The sequence below is a fragment of the Microchirus variegatus genome, assembly GCF_963457635.1.
Source record: "Microchirus variegatus genome assembly, chromosome: 9".
In the NCBI taxonomy this organism is placed as follows: domain Eukaryota; kingdom Metazoa; phylum Chordata; class Actinopteri; order Pleuronectiformes; family Soleidae; genus Microchirus; species Microchirus variegatus.
The window spans coordinates 26,270,015-26,295,983 of record NC_139810.1 but is presented as its reverse complement, the minus strand read 5'-3'; the positions used below and the strand labels follow the sequence as shown (position 1 = coordinate 26,295,983).

At 42.1% G+C, this 25,969-nt stretch overlaps 2 protein-coding genes across 2 annotated transcripts in view; both read right to left on the bottom strand.

The window, feature by feature from the left end:
* Positions 1-1,716: 1,716 nt before the first annotated feature.
* Positions 1,717-11,943, bottom strand: rsbn1 (round spermatid basic protein 1). Its single transcript, XM_083895719.1, has 7 exons — positions 11,364-11,943; positions 9,560-10,209; positions 6,753-6,890; positions 5,394-5,536; positions 4,389-4,556; positions 4,149-4,257; positions 1,717-3,463 (listed from the first exon to the last, which is right to left on the bottom strand). Exons 1-7 carry the CDS (start codon positions 11,938-11,940, stop codon positions 2,903-2,905), a joined length of 2,346 nt encoding a protein of 781 aa, XP_083751845.1. The 5' UTR covers positions 11,941-11,943; the 3' UTR covers positions 1,717-2,902.
* A 3,360-nt stretch (positions 11,944-15,303) lies between these two features.
* Positions 15,304-25,969, bottom strand: part of magi3a (membrane associated guanylate kinase, WW and PDZ domain containing 3a) — a 122,000-nt gene continuing 111,334 nt past the window's right edge. The window contains exons 12-21 of the mRNA XM_083895576.1: positions 24,922-25,192; positions 24,424-24,518; positions 23,898-24,090; positions 22,899-23,117; positions 21,773-21,958; positions 20,695-20,788; positions 18,833-18,908; positions 18,511-18,648; positions 18,012-18,150; positions 15,304-16,734 (exon numbers count right to left, since the gene is read on the bottom strand). Of these exons, the coding sequence (XP_083751702.1) occupies positions 15,764-16,734; positions 18,012-18,150; positions 18,511-18,648; positions 18,833-18,908; positions 20,695-20,788; positions 21,773-21,958; positions 22,899-23,117; positions 23,898-24,090; positions 24,424-24,518; positions 24,922-25,192 (2,382 nt within the window). The 3' untranslated portion in view covers positions 15,304-15,763. The remainder of the gene's footprint in view (positions 16,735-18,011; positions 18,151-18,510; positions 18,649-18,832; positions 18,909-20,694; positions 20,789-21,772; positions 21,959-22,898; positions 23,118-23,897; positions 24,091-24,423; positions 24,519-24,921; positions 25,193-25,969) is intronic.

The window sequence follows — 25,969 nt, the reverse complement described above, 5'->3', positions numbered from 1 at the left end:
AGCTATTTTAAAATGGAGCTCAATAAGCACCATGTTATTATTATTAACATGTTTATGAAAGAATGTGACTCACGTGACTAAAAATATATATATATATATGTTACCAGCTAAACTTGCCCCGCCACCACTCCCTGATCAACCTGCTGCTTCGTCTCCAGCCTTATCTTCAGTGTTCAAATTAGGTGAGTTGCACGCTTTCTTCATTTCGCCGCTTACATCGTCGGCAGATCTCGACATTTCTGACGCCGTGTGCGCTTTTTTCCAGGATTTGGAAACCGCTTTGGGAAGCCAAAAGGCCCCAGGGGTTACCCTGAGGCGTGGATCTGACGGTGGAGCTTGGAGGTCTCTCCTAACAGCAGCACAGACACTTCAGGACTTTGGACATTTACAGCAAAATATCCCCCTAATGATCCGCAGACATGAAAAGCACCAGCGGTGGCTTCTCTTTGTCTTGCACAACAGCTCCCTCAGCAGGGAGCAAACTGGAAGTGCCTCGTTGTCCTTCTGTTGCCTCGTGTCTTTTGTACTAGTCATAAACAAAATTTTCTAAACTAAACAATCAACGCCTCATCGAACTAAAACAAGTAATTGAATTCAAACTTGAAGGGTTGAATGTTGAACAAACTATATGCAGCACGTACAGTTCTGTGTGAAATAAGAGCACAGATTGAACGGTATCGCTTTTCTGTCGTGTGTGTGTGTGTGTTTATAAAGCAGAGTCTTTTAAAAGAACCAAAAAGGTAAAGCTTTTTTTTTTATGTTAAGGTACAGTGATTGTAATGCATGTAATTGAACTGTAATCTGTACTGTAAACTGGTAAAACAAAGGGGTATTTATAAAATATATATATATATATAAACACACAAAGTCACAGTTTTTTGTATGTATTTCTATAGTGTGAGCTGAATGTTTCAGTTATGGTAATGCATGATAAGGAACGTAAAAGCTAGCATAATACAAACACTGTGCTACCTCACTGAGCAACCTCGTGTTTTGTAGCTTCATGCTAATCGAAAATGAAAACATTTGCGTTGTGCTTAATGAGGTTGCACAGTGTTTGTATTACGCTAGCCCTACGCTAACACTAATTGTAGCCTGGCTAGCCTTACCTTTTGGAAACAGGTTGGCCAAGTTGGCCGCAAAGTAGTAGCTAATGCTAATGCAAAATAAACATGTGCTCGCGTATTGGAGGATGGACACCGTCCTCGTCGTTTCAGTGTAACATCGTGTTCTGCGGCGAACCGTGTGAAAATGTCTCACCCACACCGTGAGTACAGCCTCTTCAATCCCACCTCCCCGCTACAGACAGCGCAGCTGCTGCTGATGAGCCACTGCCTGCTTGGTGCAGCGTGATAAATCCGTGAAAATGAAAATTCCTCCAAAAAAAATTAAAATCAAGGATGCACACAATTGGGCCATGCTCAACCCATATCCAAAGTCTTAGGGCAATCTGACAAATGGTCAGCGAGATATGCCCGTCACAGACAGACAGACAGACGCAACTTGCTTTATAGATAGATGACAATGAACTTCCTTATATGCAAATGACAAAAACAGGCTGATGTGACAGTGTTTTTACCTGTCTGTTTATTTCTACATTGATTCAGTAAATCAAGAACCTATAACAGCCATATTTCTGACAAAAGAAAAACATCCACTCTGCTCATACAGTGTTCAATAACACCTGGCTTCCACCAGGTGGCAGGAAGATCAGGAAACCAAAAACATAATGAGACTAATGTTGGTTTTAAAAAAAAACAACAAACAAAAAACCCCAATACAATACATAAATAAAATGAAAACATGACACACTGTGGCTGCCAATCAATATTTTACAACACATACATGAGGCTAATCCTATACAGTACAAGGGACTAGACAAAGTAAGCGGTAGAGCAGAGGCAGTGTCCCATCATACCTTCATTTACCAATTTAAGAAGATTTTTATTTTTATTGATTTATTTTTGGGATAAAAAATTCTTTGGAGGCCAAATTATGTCAAAACTTTCAAACACAGGTGACCATTTTCAGAGAGTGCCTTCATCAAAATAGAGACATTATGAGTTAAAAGTGCGAATGAATGAAAAACGAGTGCACGGACAGCGATCATATCTACATCTGCAAAATCTGATGGATATATATATATCTTATCTTAGTTACAAACCGGTGTTTATGTTGATTAAGAAAATAAATAAAATATATAAAAATAACAGCATCAACAGTAAAAAGAAAAAGGCACCATAAAAAAATGGTATTTAAATAAAGTAATTTCATGCAAAAACTACAACTTATAAAGCTGACAAAAAAAAAGTGTGAAGTGCTTATTCCATGATGAGATAAATGTCGACATTCAGTCAACATGTCGATTTTAGCCGATCCGTTATTTCCAACACGTCCCAGGCGTTTAAATTCTCCTGGTTTTATTTTACACACGACTCACAGAAAGCCACAGCATCTACTGGGTAAAGTTAGCCAACATGCCTCTTTTTGCTTAAACTAATAAAAGAAGTACAAGAAGTTCGGCATCGTGCTCCCAGAATATGTAAACAAATCAGTCCACCTGCACGTGTGACTTCCATTCTCGCAAATTTAAAATTTGAGTGTAACAAATTACATTGTCGGTCTAAAAATAAATGCTTCTTCGGCGGAGAGCTCTAGTTTAAGTGTGACCACGTAAAAATACGAGATTAGAGTCGCAATTGACTGTATACTTTGGCTGAGGGAAAAAAAAAAGTATAGAGGACATTTTAAGCAACATTTAAAGATTAAAAATATGTGATGAGTTATTAATTAAGTTGAAAGGTTTTCCTGATTGACAGTCAATTGTCAGTTTTTAGTCTTAAAATTCCTTCATGCTCCTCCCACAACGGAAAGAGAGAAGGGTTGTGTAGGAAGGAGAAGATCATTTCGGGAACATCGCGGCGTGGCCAAAAGCTTTTGGAAGTGAAGGTTCTTTAGAAGGTGCACAACCAGAGTGGACTGGTGCCAAGGAAAAGTGGGGCTCATGGTATGTTTGGGACAGGTGGGTGGACTTGGCGGGCTGCGGGGGAGCCGGCTGAGGCTCTCGGGGAGGTGTTGCTGGCCTCTGGAACTCAAGTTCTTCAGTCTTAGCCACTCCACCGTGGATGTTGTCACTCTGTGGTCTTGCGCGGGGTGTAACGGTGGCGTCGGGCATGGCAGGGGAGGAAAACGAGACTCTGCCCGAGGTGGGGCTGAGATCACTGGGCGGCTGCTGCTGCTGCTGCTGCTGCTGCTGCTCCCCCTCCACTTTGACCTTCTCTGGATGGTACCGTTTGAGACGAATGTGCCAGGCCAGGCTACAGACCGCAGACACCGTCTTGAACTGATGGATGACGTTCCTCGGGATGAAGTAAATGTCGTCGTCGCAGAGCTGGGCGCGGACATAGCGGATGCCCTCCCTCCTGAGCTGGTTGAGCTTGGCGTCGTCCACCCACTGTACACACTGCATGAAGATACAGTGGTTTTGTGGTTAAAATGTTAGCAGTATATGCTACGGGGGTGGGGGAGGGGATTCATGGCAATATAGCAAGTATTTGTTTGGTTTAACAGTTGTTTTTTCGCCCCCTAGAATCATGCAGTTGCCAGTTTACCTCAAAAAGGTAAATATCTGGAAAAAAACTTTTGTAATTTTAAGGCTCACATTTGTCCATGTGTCCCATTTTTGAGAGTTTCTGCCCTAGCCCAGTGATCACTGAGTCGGCAAAGCAAGAGGAAAACATTATTTTTTGCTTTTTATTATGAGCTGGGGCAGCTCAATGTAGCAGTTAAAGCTCCAGTGCGGAACATCCATTGCACCCTTTGGACTCCTCTGGGCACTAGTGCTATGTAGCATTGTGCCACACGGAAGAATAAGTCACTTTGTGCCGCGTGGGAATGTCTCCACAGACACGGACACAAAACAGTGCTATAGTGAGAGAGTCGCACACAGAATCACACAGAGAGAGTTGTGTGGTGCGCCGATAAGCTTAAATCAGCATTGTGTGGTTTTTGAATGAACAGGGGCAGACATTTGTTTAGATTCAAACGTTTTAATGTCCCATTCAATTTATATTTAATGCCAGATGACTAACCGACATGTCATTGAACTGTATTGGGTGCAGTGACTGTGTAGAAATCGGAGTCCTTACCTGAGACACGGGAGGTTCGTACAGATCAAGCTGCAGCCTCTGGACAACGTCAGTGAAGTCACCAGCTTGGAAACATACAACATCTTTGGTTATCCGAGGTCGGTTATTCCTGTAAGAGATTGAATAGGAGCAAAAAAAACCAAAAAAAAAACAGTAGTTACATCTCCTCCATCGCGTACCAGGATGTAATCGTCTTGGACAAGTCTAGGACTCGTATTGACAAAAACCCCCATCACCCACCATTCTCCGAAGTGCACCGCCTTCAGTACCCCTACAGCAGCAGTGCTCTGCCAGTCAAAACTCTGACCCACGTGATCAGCGTGGGCCTTAGTGCGGTCCTCAAACAGGACTTCTCGAGGTTCACTGGCTCTTGGCAGATAGTGAAGATTCTTTATCTCATTCATAGACCTGGACAAAAAGAAGTGAGTGAGCAGGAAAAGGGGTAGAAAGGACAATAATAAGACAGGAGAGCTTTATATTTCCATGACTACTATAATTTCGTCTTGAGGTCATTTCATAAATTTGCTTTAAAGGTCACATAGAGTGGTCCTGTTGCACATAAATGTTAGTTATGGAGGTCTACTTACATATATTAACTTGTTTTTATGGTCAAAAACCTCCTAGTTTCTGTAAACGAGCCGATATAAATCCTCTTTTCTGACAGTGTTTTTCAGCCGCGATGTTACAGAGTGAACTTTCACCCCCAGGAGACAGAGTCTTGTGATTGGCCAGTACTATCCAGCACATCCGTTCTCAGAAGCGCAGCGCCCCCCTCTGGAACGGTGGATGCACTGCTCCTCATTATCAAAACATTGTTTTAACAGTGTTTAAAAATAGCTTCTTCACGACTCCCCGCCACAGTCCCTTTGATGACTTTAAACCGGAGTCAGACCCAGAGTCAGAAGACACTGTTGCTCGTGAAACACCTCCACAACGGACGTTATTCTTCTTCTGCGGTTCAATGTATGTAACCGGATGTGCCCGGACTACTGCCCGGAGGAGGACGATCGGTTGTTCAGGAGAACCGCTGCTTACGTAACTATTACGGGATTTTCAGTGATCTCGTTGAGCCCCGAGATTACAATAAAACACAACGTTCTCAGCAATGGCTGAACTGTTTGTTTCGAACCGTCAGGGCTTCATAAACAAGGTAATGACGCAGATACACACCAAAAAAAACAGCGATAATAGGAACTTCCGGTCTAGTTCCGCTTTAAAAGGAGGTGGGGGGGGGGGGTGTTGTACCTGCGTCGTTTGAAAGGGGACTTGGGCATATCAGCAGTGGGTACCATTTGTTCTCCCGGTCGCACCCACAAGATGGGCCCATCATCGCTCTGAGAGCGACAGTCCAGCTTCAGACTGGAGAGGCTTCCCCATGGTAGGGTCATCTGTTAACAGACACAGCTGGGAGATCATTCACAGAGCCCCGCACAGACTGGAATCACAGTCAACATGTGTCTTTTTTTAACATATCCGATTAAAATAAACAAAAACATGGTATAAACACTGCTCACAAAAAGTCAGGGATGTTTGGCTTTTGGATTCTATTTCAGAATGCTCCTAAAATGCACTATAACCTTTACAGGTGAACTTAAGTAAACCGTCTCTAAACTTTTGAACGCACAAGTCCGATTGTTCAGCGTTTCAGCGCTTATTTGCATAACATGCTGTTCTGTGCTGAATAACAAGGTGATAAAGCGCAAAAATCACAACAACTGTCTGATGTAGTGGTTCAATAACAACTGAAAAGTTCTGGTTCAGTGACAATTTGTATTCAAACAGTCGTCTTCATCATGATGTTGAAATGTTGACATCATTGATCAAGTTATTGAGACAAATGACCATTGCATCCTTCCATCCATTGCATGCCCTACTTTCATGGTAGAATCACTGTAGCATGGACTTTTCATAGGGATATTCTTGTCGAAGATCCCTATGAAACTTCTTATGAGTAGTGTATATTATAATACACAACATATTCATAAAATATGACAGGTTTAATGATAAATGATGTGCTTGGTGTTTACCAGACACGTTTAATATCATATGTTTTATCGGCATGTGTACTTTATTCAGCTGTCCATGTGCATACATGCCATAAAGTCTGTTGATCAGAGTAGTTTGTAATTACTACTGTTATTATTATTACAGTTAGGCTGGTCAGAGTGGGTGGGATCTTTTTAAGTGTAAAAAGTTATTTTTAATATCTTGGATAACGTGGATTCCTGGTGTGCCTTGTTCCCCATTTTTGTTTCTTGAGACAGTGGACAAGTCTTGTAGAGCACCAAATTAAGTGTTTTTTGTTTGTTTTTTAACGCATTTCCCCATCTCCACTGGACTTTACAAGGACTGTGTGAATGAAAATTATTCTAATTACGAGTTAAACTTGGGATACACAACCTAGTGCAGATTAAGTGGCCTAGTAGGGACATTGAAATCAGGTAAACGCCCACGACAACAACGAGTCATAGGGTGGTGAACTCTTGAATGACATTCCTGAGGAACAATGTTCGGCCGTCTATTGTATTCTTATTAAGTGTCTTAGGATGATGCACAATTTAGGGCTATATGTGTTTATGTATAGAGTACATACATCCCTCTGACCTTGAGAAAGGGTGATTCTTCCAACATGTCAAGGAATTCTGGGAAAAAGTCTCCAACCTCCTCATCCACAGCTCCCACCAAGCTGATTTGCCTCATGGGTCCTGCCCTATATGTTCCTGAAGAGTAAGTCCGACTCACCTGGAACAAGAGAAACGACTTGTATCAGTTCGTGCGCCCCATACGTTATACTCATTTTCTTTAAAGTTGTGAGTGCAACAAATGGAGGACTCCTCCCTCACTTCTCCCTTTCCACACCAGGGAAGTACGGTGGCTATTGCATACCAGAAAGGACACAAACACTCTTTGGCAACTCTCTCCACGCCACCACTCGTTTGTGGTTTTCTGTGTTTGTGTTGATTTATGCATTTGATTATGTGGGTGAGGCTGTTTTTCTTTGTTTGAATACCAAATCTCAGAAATGCATACATACTGTAAAACAGGCCCATGATACAGCTATCATTACAGTGTCTATATGAATATGATGTGTGTTGATATACAGTGGATGTTGTATACTGTAGACCCTACACACTATAGCATGAACTCTATGCTTTACACCAAGTCAACTTAAGGCCCGGGGGCCAGAACCGGCCCTTCAAGCTATTTGGACCGGCCCGCAGCCCATTAACCCACAAATAATGAATGCATTATTAAAAAGCCAATCAAACCGTAGCTTCGACCATTTCTGGCACTTTGCCACACTTTGTCTTTATATTGTTACCTCTAATTTTGTAAGAGCCAACTGTGACTGTTCCACCCAAATGATGGTGGTACTGCAACTGTAAAATGTATTGTACCTGAATGTTGGTGGTTTTGTGACTTACATTTTTTTGCACAAAACTAGCAGCCATTTCAATAAATAAGTGCAAAATAAGTTATAACATTTTGGATCTATTTGTACCCGTTTACTGTACATGCAACACAAAATATTAGTACAGGGGTTGACCGGCCCACTGGCTGGACAGCCTTCCGAAAAGCTGGCCCTCTGGAAATTTTAGTTGAATAGCCCTGGCTTTACACTAATACATGAGTGTATTTTCATCTCAAAGGCTTCAGTCAGTCAGTAAAAATGCCGTAGTCTCAAAAATGGTCAAACTATATCCAACGTCTCTGCATACAAAGAAAAAATGCTGAGCTCCCAGAGTCTCCCTTCTGCAGATCACAAACACGCAGAGTGTCACATCAGCACTCACTCTCCTCTCAGGACCAATCGAGCATCGTCATGAAAAAAAAAAAGGGCAACTCTGTTACTCCCCTCTCTTCATTGTACTTTGGACCGAAACCATCTACTGGGAGTGAACACGTACGTGAGCTCATTCATGACTCTGGCTCGTCCCATGCTTTTCGACTTCCTGTCACCTTCTACAGTGTTGTTAGGGCACATACGAGCATTTCATTTTAGTCATCATCTGAATGATACGTCAACTATGCTACTTACGTTGTTATTTTTATGAAATTATGATTTATGTGCATCCTAGGCACCCACATCTATGTTAATTTATTATTTACTGGACTACTTACAATATTTTGAGATTTGGAGTAGGGTTGAAATGATAAACCCAATTAAACCGTTAACAACTGGTCCAACAGGCTGCTGTTCACTACATTCTGAGTAAAATGACTTACATCAACCCCCTCATTCCTTCATGCTGTTTTTCTATAAAATACCAAATCACATTCAAGATACTCATGTTTAGGTCTACATGATCTGGCTTCTGGATGTATATTACTCTACTTTTTTCTATTAAGCTTACATTCTGTAAACTTGAGAGTCTTTAGTTTAAATTTGCTTATGGATAACTTTGAGGGAAGGAGAGCGTGTTCGGTAAACTTGGCTGAAGCTTCCTCAGGAGATATTATCCAGAGCGACATGTTTGTTCATCAACCGCAGGCACTTGATTTTTATTTTCTTCTGATCAAGACGTTTTTGAGAGAGGTAGTGATACTTCTTAGGTTCCCTAACATTTGTCATTTCTGACCATTGCTATGTTCTAGTGGCTCTACTGGCAACACAGGTGCGTCCTTGGATGGTTGGCACACAAAAATCAGTTAAATTGAATGATCACGTCGCCCTAAAGCCCAATTTATACTCCTGCGTAAAGTGCTCTACGTAGGTTACGGAGACCCCTCTGCGTCGCCGGAGAGCCTGTCAGAGAGCCTCTGCTACACAAATGATTTTCTTAAGTGTCCGTCACTCCGTCAAGGGACAACGGAGACGGCAAGGGCTACGATTGGTCCTCAGGACAGGGCGAGATAACGCTGCTCTGTGCCGGCCACTGTGCGCACCGAGCGTCCACAGAGGCGGAGCTGATCACCGCCAACAACGTCGCTGCCAAACTATAAATAGGTCATATCTTAATACACACGGCACATGTTTAGGCTAATTTCTCGCCTCAAATTATCTTACAACTGGGTTCCGTGACACAAAAAAGTGAGAAACAGCCACTGTTTCAATGTTATTCCGCTGCAACAACAACAACAACAACAACAACAACAACAACAACAACAACAACAACAGTCTTTCTCCCTCGGACGCCATTGCTCACTGTAGCCAAAAGCACAACAACCTTGCGTAGCGACCCCTACTGATCGGACGGGAAATTGCAGTGCGTATCCGGCACCACGACGGAGAACTATGAAGGCTCGAGGGGTCTCATTACGCAGTCGGAGAAGTATAATGTGACCTTAACTTTGAACTCCCACAAACTAGGAAACTGCAGTGTTGCGAGGCTGTGATCTATACATATGGCTTTTATGAAAGTGGGGGAATTGTTGAGGCGTGTGAAACAACCCATTGTCTTTTCGCATACCTGAGAGTGAAAGTTGGAGATAGTTGTCGTCTCAATGTCTTTCTTTCCCATTACCTCCATTTTGACATGTGTGTTGGGGAAGTTGAAGGCAAAGTAGTCGAGGAAGTCGGGCAGGTAGGCGGCTGCCTTGTGGACCACTGCCAAGGCATAAGAGCCTGCACCTCCAGGGTTCTCAGCAAAGGTCAACTCTAGAAACTCCAGGGCAAAGCACTCCATCTCAGCTGGACTGAGACAGGCTAACTCGTCAGCATAGGCATGGAGGACTAATCCCCCACCATTGGCCTGCCTTTCCTCATGCATGAAGCGTCCACACCAGGTGCCTGTCTGGAGGCAGGAGCTGCGGATGTAATGGTCTTGGTGGGAGAGGAAGGGGACTTGCCCCAGTTTGAGAGCATGGAGGTAGGGTTGATAGTTGATAGTAGGACGGCGATTCCTTTCGCACTTCACTGTTCCAGACAGAGATATTTCAGCCCCAAGCCCTGAACACACAGTCTGAACTGCTTTGTTGTGCACGCAGCGGACCTTCTTGGCTCTGTGCTCGTCCTCGCGATGCTGCTGCTGCTGCTGCTTCTTCTTTTTCTTCTTCTTCTGCTTCAGGAGATAGTCGTCCAGTGTCAGGGACTTGATGTTCTCATTGTGAGGCCTTGGTTCTGCAAGGAAGGAAAGAGCAATGGTTAGAGAGGTTTGATGCATGCAGAGTGTAGAGAGGGTGCTTCATTTTACTCTCAGATGAGTCTTGGTGACTGCATCTGAATATTCTCTTACTGATATGAGACTATCAATACTGAGTCATGGTGGAAACGCTGACCCTAAAGTATTCATCCAAAAATGACCGACACTAGAATACAAATATTTGGGGGGATCTGTTATAATTGCTTTGGTTCCTTATGATTCTGTCGTTTCTTTTTCAGGCCACTTTTATCCATATTTAACTCTAACTATCAGTAATTATTGCAACCAGGGCAATAACATTCATCATGATATATTTTTCTTCAATACCAATATGACAAAGGTGCAGTGTGTATCCACACGATATTTATGCAAACCTTGATGTTTTGCCTCAGATTTGTGAAATGTTTCTCCGATTGACTGTTAAATAAATCAGTTTTGTCTTCAACTTTCACTCTACAATTAGTACTACAATTTCCACAAGTTGTTAATATTGTCGTGAGATGTTTTTTCTTGTTAAGTTACAGTTTTGGCAATCACCCAGCCCTAATTACTCCATTATTATTATTACTATTTCTATGATTCCTGCGGGCTACACTGTTGGAAGTTCTGCAAGTTAGAAAATGAAGAGGATTATTTACAGTGTAATGCATATCTTTTTTACTCAGTTTATATATGTTTTTTATATTGTTTATATTTATATTGTTTTATAATGTGGGTTCTTTACAGTGTAATGAATTTGATTTGACTAAGTTTATATATTTTTTTACAAGCTATTTACAGTATTTTATTGTTCTTTACATTTATATTTTCACATACTTTTTAATTACAAGGTTTTTCCATGTTATTTCATTCATTTCGAAAAAAAAAATATATTTTGAACTCATACATTTTTCGTTGGTGTCAGATTATTTACAACATAATGGTGATGAACACTGGCTGGAAGGGCCCCCTGGGGATTTTTGCTGCTTAGGGCCCCTTCAGACTCTAGAATCGCCTCTGCATGTAAATGAGTTAGAGGTAAAAGTTACAATCTGCTCCTTCAATGAAACACGCAGCAGAATGACCCACATCTGGACTGTGCTAAACATGAGTATTTGAAGTGCATATCCATCAACAAAATAATGCAACTCACCCTTCTTTATCTTCAGCTCGGCGTGTTTCACGTTGGCCTCGGTGTTTTCCTTCTTCGGCTTCAGCTTCACGTCTTGGTCCCGGTGTTTTTCTTTAAAATCCCCGTGTTTGGCCTCGGCCACTTTGAGAGGCGTGAGAGTGAAGAGCGCAGCCGGCGGCGGCTCCCGAGGCTGCGCTCGCTTCTTCTGCGGAGCAGCGGGAGGCAGAGCCGGCTGCGGGCTCTTCTTCGCTCCGTTGGTGAGACCGTGGTGGTTGTTGTTGTTGTTGTTGTTGTTGTTGTTGTGGTGGTGGTGGTGACGGTGGTGGTGAAGGACATGCTTGCCCGCGGTGAAGTTGAGGGGTTTGGGGGTTTGGTGCAGCTGATGCGGCTGGTGGGTCCGGTGCTCAGCGTGGTGTTGGTGGTGTTGATGGTGATGGAGCTTCACTTTCTTCGCGTCTTCTTTTTCACACTGGTCCCGTCTCTCCGGTGACGGTTCCCTCTTCTTCCTCCTCTTCCTCTCCTTGATGAGTCGCTCCAGACTGTCCCTCACCTTCTCTTCCGCTACTTTCGCTCGCAGCAGGTCGACTTCAGCTGCCATCTTTGCACGTACGGTACATTTTAAAAGGACTCGGCGCTCATTACGGCGCAGGTCCGCGGCAGGTTTGTCGTCCTCTCGACGTCATTTTGTAGTTTATTAAATGCGTTTCGGGACCACTGCGCACGCGCAACGCATGGAACGCTGGATGGTGTAGTTTCTTACCGCCGCAATGCTACATGGGAATCGTAGTTTGAAGTACATTGACTGCGTGCGGCTAAGCACGCACTCACTTCTGCTCTGCTGACGTAATCTCTATGTTATTAAAGGCCACTGCCACTAGAGGGAGTAGTTCACCGTGTAACAACACGGATTTTTGAGGACCTCAACTTAAACCTTTCTTAGAAGGACATTTTGACATGTTTGGGACTCCACCTGTCCTCACTTTACAAAGCTATGTGAAGTACTTAGAATAAGGTTCAGATTGTACGGAAGCGTATTGCATTCACTTGATAAAAAAAACAAAAACTCCTGTTTTTCCCAGTAGTTAATTTTCGGTTTGATTTTTTGAATAATTTTTTCTCTGTTTTTCTGTCTAATTTTTTTTCAGTTTTTCTGAGTAATTTTTTTTCTGATTTTCAGAGTAATTATTTTTCTGTTTTTCGTGCAAGCATTTTTTCCCCCTGTTTTTCGGAGTATTTTTTTTTCTGTTTTTCGGAGTCATTTTTTTTATAACAACCTGGACGGCTTGTTTAGTTTAATCAAGTTTTACCTTGACCTGGATTTAAGACACTGGGAGATAGTCCTGTCTTTAGATGGTATTATCATTAGTTTGTCGACTTAACGTAGGCACCTGAGGACTTTGCAGTTGTTCAGAAGGAAAGCCCATTCAGATCTGCTAGACATAGCAATATTTCTCCAGGATCAGTTGGACAGATATGACATGCTCCATGGATACAAGATGATGCATTTGAAATGCATTCAGGCTGGCTACGTTGTGACTCAAGAGACGATCAGGAGACTTCTGAAAATATTGGATGCACACGGTGTGCAGCTGAGGCGCCGGAATCGCCTTCGGCGGCGTGTGTACCATAGCAAGAGTTCTCGATAATTCTGAAAAAAATTACTCCGAAAAACAGGGTAAAAAAAATATTTGCACGAAAAACTGAAAAAAAAATGTACTCAGAAAAACAGGGGAAACAAATATTTGCATGAAAAACTGAAAAAAAATTACTCTGAAAAACTGAAAAAAATTACTCAGAAAAACTGAAAAAAATATTAGTCAGAAAAACAGAAAAAAATTTATTCAAAAAATCAAACTGAAAATTAATTACTGAGAAAAACAGGAGTTTTTTTTTTTTTTTCAAGTGAATGCAATACGCTTCCGTGAGATTGCATTTTGTTACTGCACATATTATTGTATACACCAGTGGTCACACACTGCACACGTTAAATAAAATACCTTAAAGTGAATTATTTATTACCAAATAGATCCATTTAAACATTACCAGCATGTTCAGTGAGCAACATCAGTTCATCTTTTTTTTAAGAAAAACAAAAGAAATCTACTGCAATGTTTGCATTTTTTAGTTTTAAACAAGTTTTTGAAATATTTCTAAAATGTCATTTTTATGACAGTTTGTCATAAATGTGTAATTTATTTTTTTTTTATTACGAAATAAATCAAACTACCACGGTTGTGTATTTCTCAGTAAACCTTTATTTATCAGTGCATGAACAGAATGCCATGACCAGATTATTTATTTTCACCCATTGTTTTTATACCATTTCCTCTCAGTTCCCTTAAAAAAATAATGAAACAATTTACAGAGGACTTTCTTTTTCTGCATGAAGGCAAATATCTTTTTTTTTTTTTTTTTTACAGGTGCTGTACAATTTATAAACATTTAAAACTACAATGATGTTAAAATTAAGATGATGTTTTTTCTATATTGGAGCAATGCAAGGCCACATTATCATACATAATAATGAACAGTAAATAATTATTCAACAATAAAGTGGACAATAAATTAATAAGTGGCCTCACAGACCAGAAGATGCATGTGTTATTTCTGTACATCCTTTCACTGGCCGGCTGATTAGCAACGAACCACTAGATGTCGCTGTACTCCACATTAACAACATTGAGACAACATATTTCATCTTCAGAGCAGGGTACAACTGATTCCAATAAATATTTTTTTTTCTTAAGAGGCCTATGAGTCCCCTGTTTAATTAAATTTGATAAACTTCACAGAGGAAATTTCAAATAGAACTCCCACAAAAGAAGTCAAGGCATTTTTCACATGTTGCAAATTATGTGCAACCACAAATTCCTTCCTTCCATATGTGGAAAATGAATTGCGTTTCTTTGCGAGTCTGGCTTTAGTTTACGTCACCAAAGTGACAGCCATGATGTTGTTAATAAGTAACAGCCAAGCAAAAAATATATGCTCTTGTTTCTCACATTATTGGTCGTGTTGTAAATAAAAAAATAGATCAAAAATAGATTTGGAGGTTAGAGTGAGGAGAATTATGTTTTTGTGCCTACATTAATGATGATAAAAATACCAATATCTCTTAAAGTTTTAAGTAAGTCGAAGGCAAAGGTCTCACTTATTACAATCAAACCCCGACAATTCAACTCATCTAAGTTATGTGTCAATATGTGTAGTCACTTTTGTTAAATAATATGTTTCTGAATATAGTTGATGCTACAGCAATATTGAAAATACACAGGTCTACCAGTCGGTCTACCAGTTGTATACACACACACACACACACACACACACACACACACACACACACACACACACACACACATAGCCAGAGGACCAAAAATACAGAGCTGCTAACAGTATATAACATGGATCAGGCTGATGTTACTTTTTACAGAACATGTAATGTTAGAAATAGAATGCATAGGTTTTGCAGTGTTGTTATTTTGCATGGTGATGGTCATTTACACATTCTATTTCTATCTTTAAAATCCACATCATAAGTGAAATGACAGCACGGGTATGTGCACAAACAGTTCCGTTTACGTATAATTTCAATAAATTACATTATGCTTTATTATCATCACACATGTAACAAACATTAGAATTATAACCACAAGTATCTGGTCTGCTGATTGATGCATATAAAGCTCCTGGGTAGTGTATGCCAACCCTCTGATAAGCAAATTGAATCAGGGCGTCTCGGTGTGTGTGAATAAAGTTGCGCACACGTACACACACACACACACACACACACTTTATAGCAATCCACAAGTCTAGTCAGGCTCACAAAGAACAGACTGTAAATAAATCAGAAGAGAGTGAAGTCATTTTAAAACTTCACCAACCTCGTTTTTAAATACATGCATCAGTGACAGCAACAGTGACTTAGTCTTGCCAGGAAGAGGATATGAGTGATTGTAGGGATGTGCCTTAAACCTTTAAAGTGACGAAGAAGAAGAAAAACAAAAACAACAAAAAAGTCGGATCCTTCATCGATGCGAGTAGGAGCAGTTCATTCAGTTACTCACCAACAGTCTCACAGTGAGTGCAACACGGAGCAGCTTCTTTTCCCAGAGTCTGTGATTGGCACAAAGTAGACGGTCTGAAAAATCACACTCGGATCCCATCTGTTCCACACACATATCTCATCTCACTCGTGTAAGTACAAAGCACGTACATCAGCAGGTTGATGCAAACTAACCAAGGCAAACTGGGTGAATAAAAAAAAAAAAAAAAAAAAAAAATCACAAGCAATGAGAAGCTATGTTGCTGGTTACACAGTGATTTGCTTTGTTCAAGAAACAAATAATATAATTCCATTGTGGACGTCCACACTTTAGAGGCTCAGCTTTCTGTTGATAAATGCAGAGAGTCCTAGACCGATATCAGACATCTGCATATGTTATGTCCACTTGGGACTGGATCTTGGCAGAAGTAGGAACTTTCCATGGGCCTGGGGTGATTGGAGCCTTCTTGCCAGCAGCGGTCCCATTGCAGCTAGGGTCCTGAATGCTACTGCTTGAACCTCTGGGGTCCTTTCTATTCACGTCATCAACTGGACCGTGGTACTTACTCTCCCAATATTCTTTATCCCCCTTCTCTCTTCCACTCCTTCGGTTCAGGGTGCCACTATCAGCATCCGATCCCACCCTTTCCCTCTGTGTTTGGGAGAGAGATTTTTGTGCCGCTGCCTCGTGCTCGGCCCTTTTGCCCTTCTTGTGCACTTCACTGGTCACCCTGCTTTTGTCGCCGCTCTCTGTAGTACCCCTCTCCTGCCAGTAAGCTGCGTCCTCCTCCTTGTACCTCCAGTCCTTCCCTTCTCTAGAGGGAATGCCGGGTTGTTGGCCTGCTGGACGCCTAGGACTTTGGGGGTCCTCCAGGTTCTTTAAAGGCACAACAGTGTCATATTCCCTCTTGGAGCCCTTCCTGGGGCTAGAGGAGTAGTGGTCTCTCTGTCCTTGAATTTTCCTCTCATTGCTCATATCTTCCAAGGATCCGCCGTGGCCTTGCCCTGTTCTCCTAGGGCTCTGAGAGTGCTCTGCTTGATCTGCCCAGCCTTCAGCTGCTGTTTTTGGACTACTAGACTTGGAGTCTCCCCTGCTCGTTTTTCTGGTCTGAGTACTGGGGCTAGTGGTGCGCTTATGGTTGTGGTGTGGGAGCTGCTGTCCTCGTGATCTGTTCGCCTGCCTACCGTGCTCCCGCCCGGCACCAGGGGACGCAGATGCCCTCGGGTCCCCCTCGGTGAACTCGTCAGAGGCAGATATTTTGGGAGGAGACGGGGACAGTTCTGAGGTAGAGAAAGAGACGGAGGATGGAGAGGCTGGAGATGACTGAATGGTGACTTTGTCCTTTGAACCTGAGAAGCAAGCAGTGGAGAGAGTAAGACACAGTTCTCGCCGAGCCAAAAACCAAACCAAACCATGTACTCAAAAAAGAACAAGAACTGAAATATTCCTTTTGTTTCCTAGTTTGCACATTCATCCAAACTGAAAGATAATTGCACATCAGGCAAAAGGAAAATAAGTCGGACATTGTGGAAAAAAATGTGTTTTCCACCTATCTCGTTATCTGTAATAACCCCCGTGATATCCTTCTGAATATACGCCTTGTTTGAGATAAACATCAGCTGAAGACAGCCATCAATGAAGAAGGTGCTAGTGCTAGCCAGCACTGACGTTTCAATTTTCAGCCGAGCTGATAAGAATTTCACGGCTGTGATTGAGAGCAGATATATGCAGCAACAAACTAGAGAGAGTAAAACAAAAGAGCGACGGTCTTAGTGGCGCTGAAATGAGCTCTCGGATTTCTAGGAGCAACAACTCCTAGAAATTCATTCTGATTTAGTCTGATTTAGAGTCGGAAAGGTTCATGCCAGTGAATGCACACGGATCCTTTTACCACCTGTCACTCACTGATCAATATCTATTTAAAGGCTTTTCTCCAGGTCGACCATATTCATTCCCACTCAGGATGTGGTGTGTGTTCAGTGGCATCACACCTTTTATAATACCATTACGAAGCCTCCGATGCTCCTGCAGGTCTGTTCATTCCTCTAGGACTCACTGCTTTAGTTTAGCCCCTTCAGTGAAGAGTATACGTTACTGAATCACAAGTAACTGATCTAGTTCAGATTGATCATGGGGGATGAAGACGTAAGGGACAGAGAATGACTGGAATCTGGAAGATGAGTTACTTCAAAAAGGAAAGGGTCAAAGGCAAAAGTAAGAGGAGTACGAGGTTTACCAATGTTATTAGGGACAAGACCGAGAAAAGCAGTGAGGCCTTTAGTGATGCTCTGGTTTCATGTAGAAGCACAGGGTGGAAGAAGAGTTCAGACCTATAGGAGGAAGAGATAAATCGGTAGAAAGGTCGACAGCCGTGCTTGTGCAGAAAACAAGAGAATGCAAGGTAGGTAAAGAAACACAACAAGTAGACCGAGATAGAGGTTGTGAGAAAGAATGAGAGGAGAGAAAGGTCAAGAGAGAAGCTGCAACACATGCGTGAGAATAAAGAAACTCGGCACCCTGCTAACAAGCATATCCATACAGAAGCTTCTATACGACACACACCAATGAGTGTGTGTGTTTGTATGTGTGTGTGCGTGCGTGCATGCGGTGCTCAGCAGCCACTCACTGTGATCCGGGACCAAGCCCTGCCCAGGTCGGAGCAGAAGGTGAACTTTATTGCCTCCTGCTTGGATTAGCTCAATTGCCCGAGTGTGTGTGATGCCCTGTGTGGCCTCGCCGTTGATCTCCACTATCTGATCTCCAACCTGTCATGCAACATATCACAAGCAGCAGGTCTGTCAGAACTGACCAAACACTTAATAATGTCAGTTACAGTTCTTTTAAATATAATGTCAGACATTTTTCTCAAAACTAAGCACATGCAGATCGGGTGAGATATGAGGCAAAGATACAGTGGTTTTACAAAAACTGTTTTAAACACAAACTCAGCTCAGAAACAACTTTTTCCTCAAAATGTGACATGTGTTGTACCACCAAGGACTCTGGACACTTGCTACTGAAGTTGTAGAATTATCAATATCCCTCAAAATAAGACAAAGGACAAATGCAGGAGTGACTGTTCCAGTATATTCTGAGAATAGAGGCAGCCTAGCAAGACAACTCACATGTATCCTGCCATCTTTAAGTGCAGGTCCGTCCTCAGCCAGGCGCAGTATGAACAGTCCCATGTTATACTCTTTCCCTCCCCTCAAACTGAAGCCAAAGCCTCGCTGGCTGCGCTCCAGCTCCACCACGAAGCAGCCCTGTATTACACAGAGAAGAATATGAGAATTTAACACCAGAGGAATCACTGTTGCATGATTGAAATCCACGACTGTCTCAAAAAAAAAAAAAAACAAGTGCCAAGTTTACGACTTCAACAGTAAATTAAGTTCTACAGTATATACTGTTCATAATGAGACCTGAGTTATCTGGCTTTGGTCTTACCTGCTTAGGGCCAGATGTCATGAGTGTACCCATCTCTCTTTGTGGAAAAAAGTTGTTCACTTCACCGTCACCATTCCTGCAACAAAAACACCCAAAACAGATTACAGTGTGACCTGCATAGTGTACACAACACTGTTTATTTCAGTTAAAGGTGCCATATGTAAGAATGTGGCCAAAAACGGTTACTACATTCAAATTCAAAATACAGAAGTCTTTTAGGTTTCGTTTTTTTTGACGTAACTGGCAACCCGTGGTTGCTCGGCAGCTGAGACTCTCCTGACTGCAATGATTGGTGGATGGCGGTAGGTGGCGCCACATGCCGAAACATGATTTCAAAACATAAACATAATTGGGGCAGCTGTGGCCTAGTGGTAAGGGCTTCGAGCTCGAGACCGGAAGGTAGCCGGTTCAATCCCAGACCAGTCCGCAGCTGAAGTGCTGTTGAGCAAGGCACTTAACCCCCTCACTGCTCCCCGAGCGCCGCTCACTGGCATGGCAGCTCACTGCGCTGGGTTAGCATGTTCTCCACCTCACTGTGTGCTGTGTGTGTTCACTAACTCACTGCAGAATTGAATTTACTTTTTAATTTAATTGACTTAAAGGGTTCTTAATTTAATTTAATTTAATTTAATTTAATTTGCAGTCTGCAAAAGATTTTTTTAAATGCAAATATTTTGTCTGTACTGTTGTTGTTGGCGAGTTGTTATATGAACATTATTCCTCAGTCTTTGTGACATATTAAGACGATTTTATGGCCAGTTGCTTTAGATTTATTACATAATGCACCTTTAATTTTATTTTAATACAGCAAAATCACCTTAGGTTCAAAAACACTGAACCTTAGATGAAAATTCAATGTTTACTTCAAACTGGAAGTGGAAAGCAATAGCAACGACAAAAACAAACTCTAATATCTGACATGGGGAAATATGGGCATTTTCTCCATTTGTACACTATGTAGTACATAATCTCCTGCATAAAACAGAGACATTACTGTATATATTGTGGAGACAGAAAAAAGGGAGTCATTATTTTCCCCCTCTGCTGCGTCCGGTGTGATCCGCACACCATCATGCCTTCATTACAGCAGCATGAGCCGCTTTCTGTTTGGTTTCATTGTACAACGCACAGAGACCAGGGTGAATCCTTCAAAGAGCCATGTTGCTTTTACTGTTTATTGCCGGATAACAGGGGGCACACACTTCAGTGCTTAACAGAGCTCATTACAATGCCTTTGTGGGAACACACAAAATGCTAACACACTAGAGTCTGGGGCCATCTTAGCATTCTCTCTCATGTACAGGTGTTTAAACACTTCGTGCAGTCAAGGCGGCAGCGTCAGCTCATAGTCCGGGTTTAACCCCAGGCTCGCGTCGGAGATTATACAGAGAGGAGGAAGGGCTGTGCCGAGGGATGGATCCAAGGGCTAATTGGGAAGAGGAACACATGCTGATAGGCAGCGAGTGTGAGATCGTGAAGGAGAGAAATGATGATGTGGAATTGCCGCAGCAGCAATGGATTAAAAAGGCTGACAGAGGTAATCTTGTTTAAGAAGAGAGATCAAAGAAAAAGTGAGACACCCTTTAGTATGTCTCCAAGTCTTTGCTTCGCCAATTAAACAGTAACCCACTGGGGGATTTGTCTGTCTTTTTTTGGATAACAAGAAAGGCGTGAGCCACGAGAAATGGTAATGGGCCACAGTGATGCAACAAGACAAGAGTCTGTATAGAGAGGGATTAGGGCTAATTTATAGATCAAGCGGTAGAACCTTTATTAGACTGTCCCTAATGGATTCAGGAGAAAGCCAACACGCCTGTGTAACATGCAGGAGAGAGATTGTGATTGTATGTTTTCTTGTGTACCTTTCTGGATAGCTGGGAGGCTGCTGGCCCACAGCTCTGTGCTGTGCTGAGGGGCTCTGCTTGGCTGAATTTGTTCCAGATGGAGGAGCACTGTCTGTAAAAAAACAAAATTCTTGAAGCACACCCATTCACTATGACACAGAGAAAGACCACTGTGTTGTGATCCGTTGTTCTATACCACAGTGCAATCTTAAAAAAAAAACAAAAACCTGCCATTATCTTCTTAAAGGAGACATATTATACCCTATTTCTACAAGTTAACCTAGTTCCCTTGTGTCCTAATGAACATGTCTGTGACATGCTTTGGTCAAAATACTTTGAGGATGAAGCACCACAGCAGTTCAATCACCCTGACAAAACAGCCCTGTTCAGAATACGCAGTTTTAAGTGCCTGCCTCTTTAAATGCAAATGAGACACAGGAAACTATGTCCGCGTCACTGAAGCTCCAGCAGAAAAACAGCGGTTTGCATTTGGAAAAGCCATCATTTGCCGACTCTAGCCGTCACATTGCCGTCATATATAAAATGTACCCACTGGACACGTGAATCCTCTGAGGCTGGATGTTTGTGTAGAACTCTGTGCTGCACTGTGCAGCTATTATACTGTTCCCCTCGCCTGCACTCTCTCGTTTTTTAGGCACAAAGCGGAGCTCCACGAGACAGCAATTCCAGCAATGTCTCATTGTGAAGTCACAATGAGTGCGGAAGTCAACATCGCGTGTTTTATCTCCTGTACTTAGACTGAGGCGGACCACAAAAACATGAGCGAGTCATCTTTTTTCACACTTTTCCTACTCATAGGGCCTCCAGGGTCCCAAATATAAGTATTAAAATGATTAAAAATAATATGCCTCCTTTAAAATGTAAATCAGTAGGAAAATCAAAGGTGTAAGTAATCAAATGAATGATGGCCGAGTTCCATTATGCTTCCTCGGTTTCGGGGGCGCATGCTTGTTTCGGTGACACACTGTCCTGGACCTTAATGAGCTGAACAAAGCCGTTGTTTATGTGATGAGTAACACCTGTGATGCTGTGCAGAGGGCACATTTACAGAGGGTTAACAGAACCGCCAACCCACCGTCTTCAGGCACAACCGTGAGAGTGACAGAGTTGCCGGCGTCCTTGATGAGCTGCACGATATCGTTGTGAGACAGCTCCATAATGGACTGGCCATTGACAGCGGAGATACGGTCTCCCACCTTCATCTGACCCAAACGGTCCGTGGGGCTGCCCTCGATAATGCGGCCGATCTTGTGAGGTATAACTGAAACAGAGCAACGTAGAGAGACGACCGTGAATATCTGATTCAACACACCACACGTCGAGATGTTACTTGGTAAATAACAGCTTTTACAGTGCAAGTATAGCTGTTGCCAGTCACCGGCAACCAACAATACAGCTATTTGGGAATAAACCCCCAAAAAATGCACTATAAAGTACAAGGTAAAGAGTAGAGCCTCAACAATATGAGTCGATGCTATCACCGATATTAGGGAGTCAAACCATTGAATCCCGAACAACAGATATACGGTATATATATTTCAAAAAATTAAGTTATTAAACCCTTATATCAAACCTTAAATTCCATTATGAATAACAGAAGAAAGAAGTATATAATATATAAAAAATATATATATTTTTTTACACATTGCATTGAGTTAACACCTTAAAGACAAATCATTATTTATAATAATTACTATTTTGCGTTTGCACATGCGCTTGTATTTTGTGTATAAGTGTGGCAGTCGAGTTGCCGTAAAGCTAAAGTTTTCCAGTGTTAAAAAAAAAAGAACGAATAAAAGTGAAGAGAGTTCCTCGCACGTCCTCGGGGCTCTGAGTCATGTTTGTTGTCTTATTATCCAGAAAGAAAACAGGAATGAAAAATGTTTCTCGAAAATAAAAGTTAAAGTAAAAGTCACATATCGGCAAATGTAAACACTAAACCCATATGTAAGCCCATAACAAACGCTCATGTCCGACAGTTTTTTATTGGCCAACCAATATATTGGTTTGGGGCTCTCGTAAAAAAAAAAGAGATTTACTTCATTATACCCCACAAGAGGAAAAACAAACAATAAAAACAGTCTGGAATGTTTTTGTTTTTTTTCTTTCCGACATCCACTTAAAAGTAACTCCTCCTTAATTTTGAGTTATTATTAAAAACAACACATTTCATACGGGATATGTTTTTGTTTGTGTCTGACCTCCAGGTGGGGGCTTGTTCTTTGAGGTCAGGATGACAAAACCAAAGCCCTCGTTATCTTTGCGCTGCAGAGTGATGTCGAAGCACTCGGGTCGAGACGAATGGGCTTGCTGGACCGCACTCGGCACCACCTCGGTGCCGGGCGTCTTGGGAGAGCTGTTGACCAGGGCAGACGCGACGTGGGGGGGCTGCTGACCACTCTCCTCCTCTTCACCACCATCTGACGGATGACATTGCACAGGAACAAGGGGGAAATGATGGCATCCATGTATCTTGTTTAGATCTGCTTAAAAGTATGTGTTTTCAATCTTTAGTTCAGTTACCATCAGATACATGTTTATATATTCATGAATGGTTAGCTTAGGTATATTTTAGTCAGTGTACATTTATTCAAATGTATACTCTTTTAGATCCTTCCACAAATCACTGAACACTTGAAATAAAAGCCTGTCAACAGTGCACTTGAGCTGAAGGGCCTGATTCATAAAATAAGCTGGCCTTTCTGATCCTTCTGAACCTCCGCGCATAAACGATGCTTAATTTTTTTAACAACATGATCAAAGCTGATGCAGCAGCACAACAAATTCAAAAGTAATTTCAAGAAGTACTTCGTAGCATTCCCCGAGTGGGCATTTGTTGGGGGTAAACGAGTCTGAATGCAGCTGGAAAAAAAAAAAAAAACTTAATGTGTTTCCTGCGATCCACATTTCCCTTGTTTACTTTTGTCCTTTATCAGGGGGCGGGAAAAAGATTTTCATTCACATTCCTTTGATTCGAGTAAATTACGTTTCTGTCTTTATTGCAGGACTTGATTTTTTTCTTTCCAAGAGGAAATCTGCATAGAATAACACCCTGACTGTTAATGTTGGTTGACTTTCCTTTACTCCCATTTATCTGCATGGAAATCATCCAGGACAAATGAATAATATTAGTTATATATATATTTATTTATATATAAATCCCACATCAAAGTTTCTGCTCAGAGGTTTTAAGGACTAACCTGAGTGCACCAGCTTCCTGCGGACCGTGAGCATGACTTGGCCGTTGCGAGCAGCGTTGGTCATCAGCTCCAACACTTGTTTGTGGGATTTGCCCTTGACCGGCACGCCATCTATACAGAGAAGCTCGTCTCCTGCCCGCAGGCGCCCGTCTTTCTCAGCCGCGCCGAGAGGCACGATTGCACCGATGTAAACCTGTGGAAAACATTATAAGGAAGAAAAAAAAAAAAAGTTTGACACACCGATCTGCTCCAGATAAACAGCCTGAAGTAAATCATCTCATTTGCTTTGAGCATGTAAGCCATTTTTCAGGTCTACTGTTTCTTTGTTCACATTTTTTTTTTTTTAAATGTTGTCATTGTCACCGAATATAAGCAGAAATTCGGGCTATTTCAGTGAATGAATGCAGCTCAAACATTGATTTGCTTGGTGTCTGGCTGGCAGTCTCTGGTATCCAAGGGGCTTAGCATTCTGGCAGCATGCTGAGCCTGGTTGTACATGGTTGGACGGGCCCGCGCTGCCTCTTACCGGCTGATCTGGCCCCTCGCCTCCAAGGACTCGGAAACCAAAGCCCGACTCCTGGTTCCTTTTGATGAACACATCCAGGTCCTTGGTGTTAGCAGCTGCAGAGAGAGAGAGAGAGACACAGGAGTCAGCTAACATGTTCTGTGGGTTCTTGGTCAAGTGAGCAATGTGTATTATATGAGGAAGCAGTTCTAAGCCTTGGCCAAGGGAGTTTTACACAAGGTAATGAGAAAATAACATTTCGTATTTCTTGAACAAATACAATGTCCTTAAATAAAACTTATTTCACAAATCTGACATTTGAAACCAATCAAGTGACAAAATAATGAATAGAATGTAAACCGACACTAGTCATACTAGATATTTTTTTAGAGATGATTTATCAACTATGAACAAACAATTAACTCATTGTATTCTTAAATGTGTTTATCATTATTTTATATCTTAATACCACTTCTATATTTCATAGTTGATTTGAAGATGTCAGCTTAGACCACTTACGCTTGCTGTCCAACAACGCCTTGGACTTGAGGTAGAGCTCAGATGCATCTGGTTTGGGCGAGGACGGACGCAGGGTGTTGGCAGGGAAGGAGATGGGATTGGGATTGGGATTGGGATTGGGGGTCGTCTCCGGCTGACTGAGAGCCTCTGTGCTGTTGATCACCTCCTGTCGCTGTGGCTGGGAGCCTGGATGTGGTACTTGCTGGGGTGCAGCATGAGGTGCCTGTTGAGGAGTTGGCTGGGCTATAGCTTGGGACACGGGAGCTGTACACTGAAATGCAAACACAAGTACGACTCGGTTAATATTCTACAACTCTATAAATAATTATAACTAATTCCAAATAATACACTTTATTTAAAGTATACATATTATACCCTATTTCTACAACTTAACCTAGGATGAAGCACCACAGCAGTTCAATCGCCCTGCCAAAACAACCCTGTTCAGAATGCTCGGTTTTGAGTGCCTGTCTCTTTAAATGCAAATGAGACACAGGGTCAAACTACGTCAGCGTCACTGAGGCTCCGGCAGCTAACAGCAGTTAGCATTTGGAAAAGCCATAACTTGGCGACATATAAAACATATCCACTGGACATGTAAATCCTCTGAGGCTGGAAGTTTGTGGAGAACTCTGTGCTGCACTGTGCAGCCAAGAATAGAACACTTCACAGACTCTTCCGGATACTATTGCCCTCGTCTGTACTCTCGCGTTTTTTACGGAACGGAGCTCCGCGAGACAATTCCAGGAATGTCTCATTGTGACGCAAGTAGTTTTATCTCTACTTACTCCTGACCACAAAAACATTAGTGAGTCATCTTTTTTCACACTTTGCCTACTCATAGGGCCTCCAAAGTTGATTTTGCATTTTCCTTTAAAGCTGCAGCGAGTGACTTTTATTTATTTTTTTAGTCGTTACTGTTAATATTCTACCTACATTTAATCAGAAACAGAAATGATGTAAATTTATTTGGATCTGCTATTCATCCGAACACAAGCAAAACTATCAGACCCGACTGAGGGAGTGTGCGTCACTCCCATGTTTATCC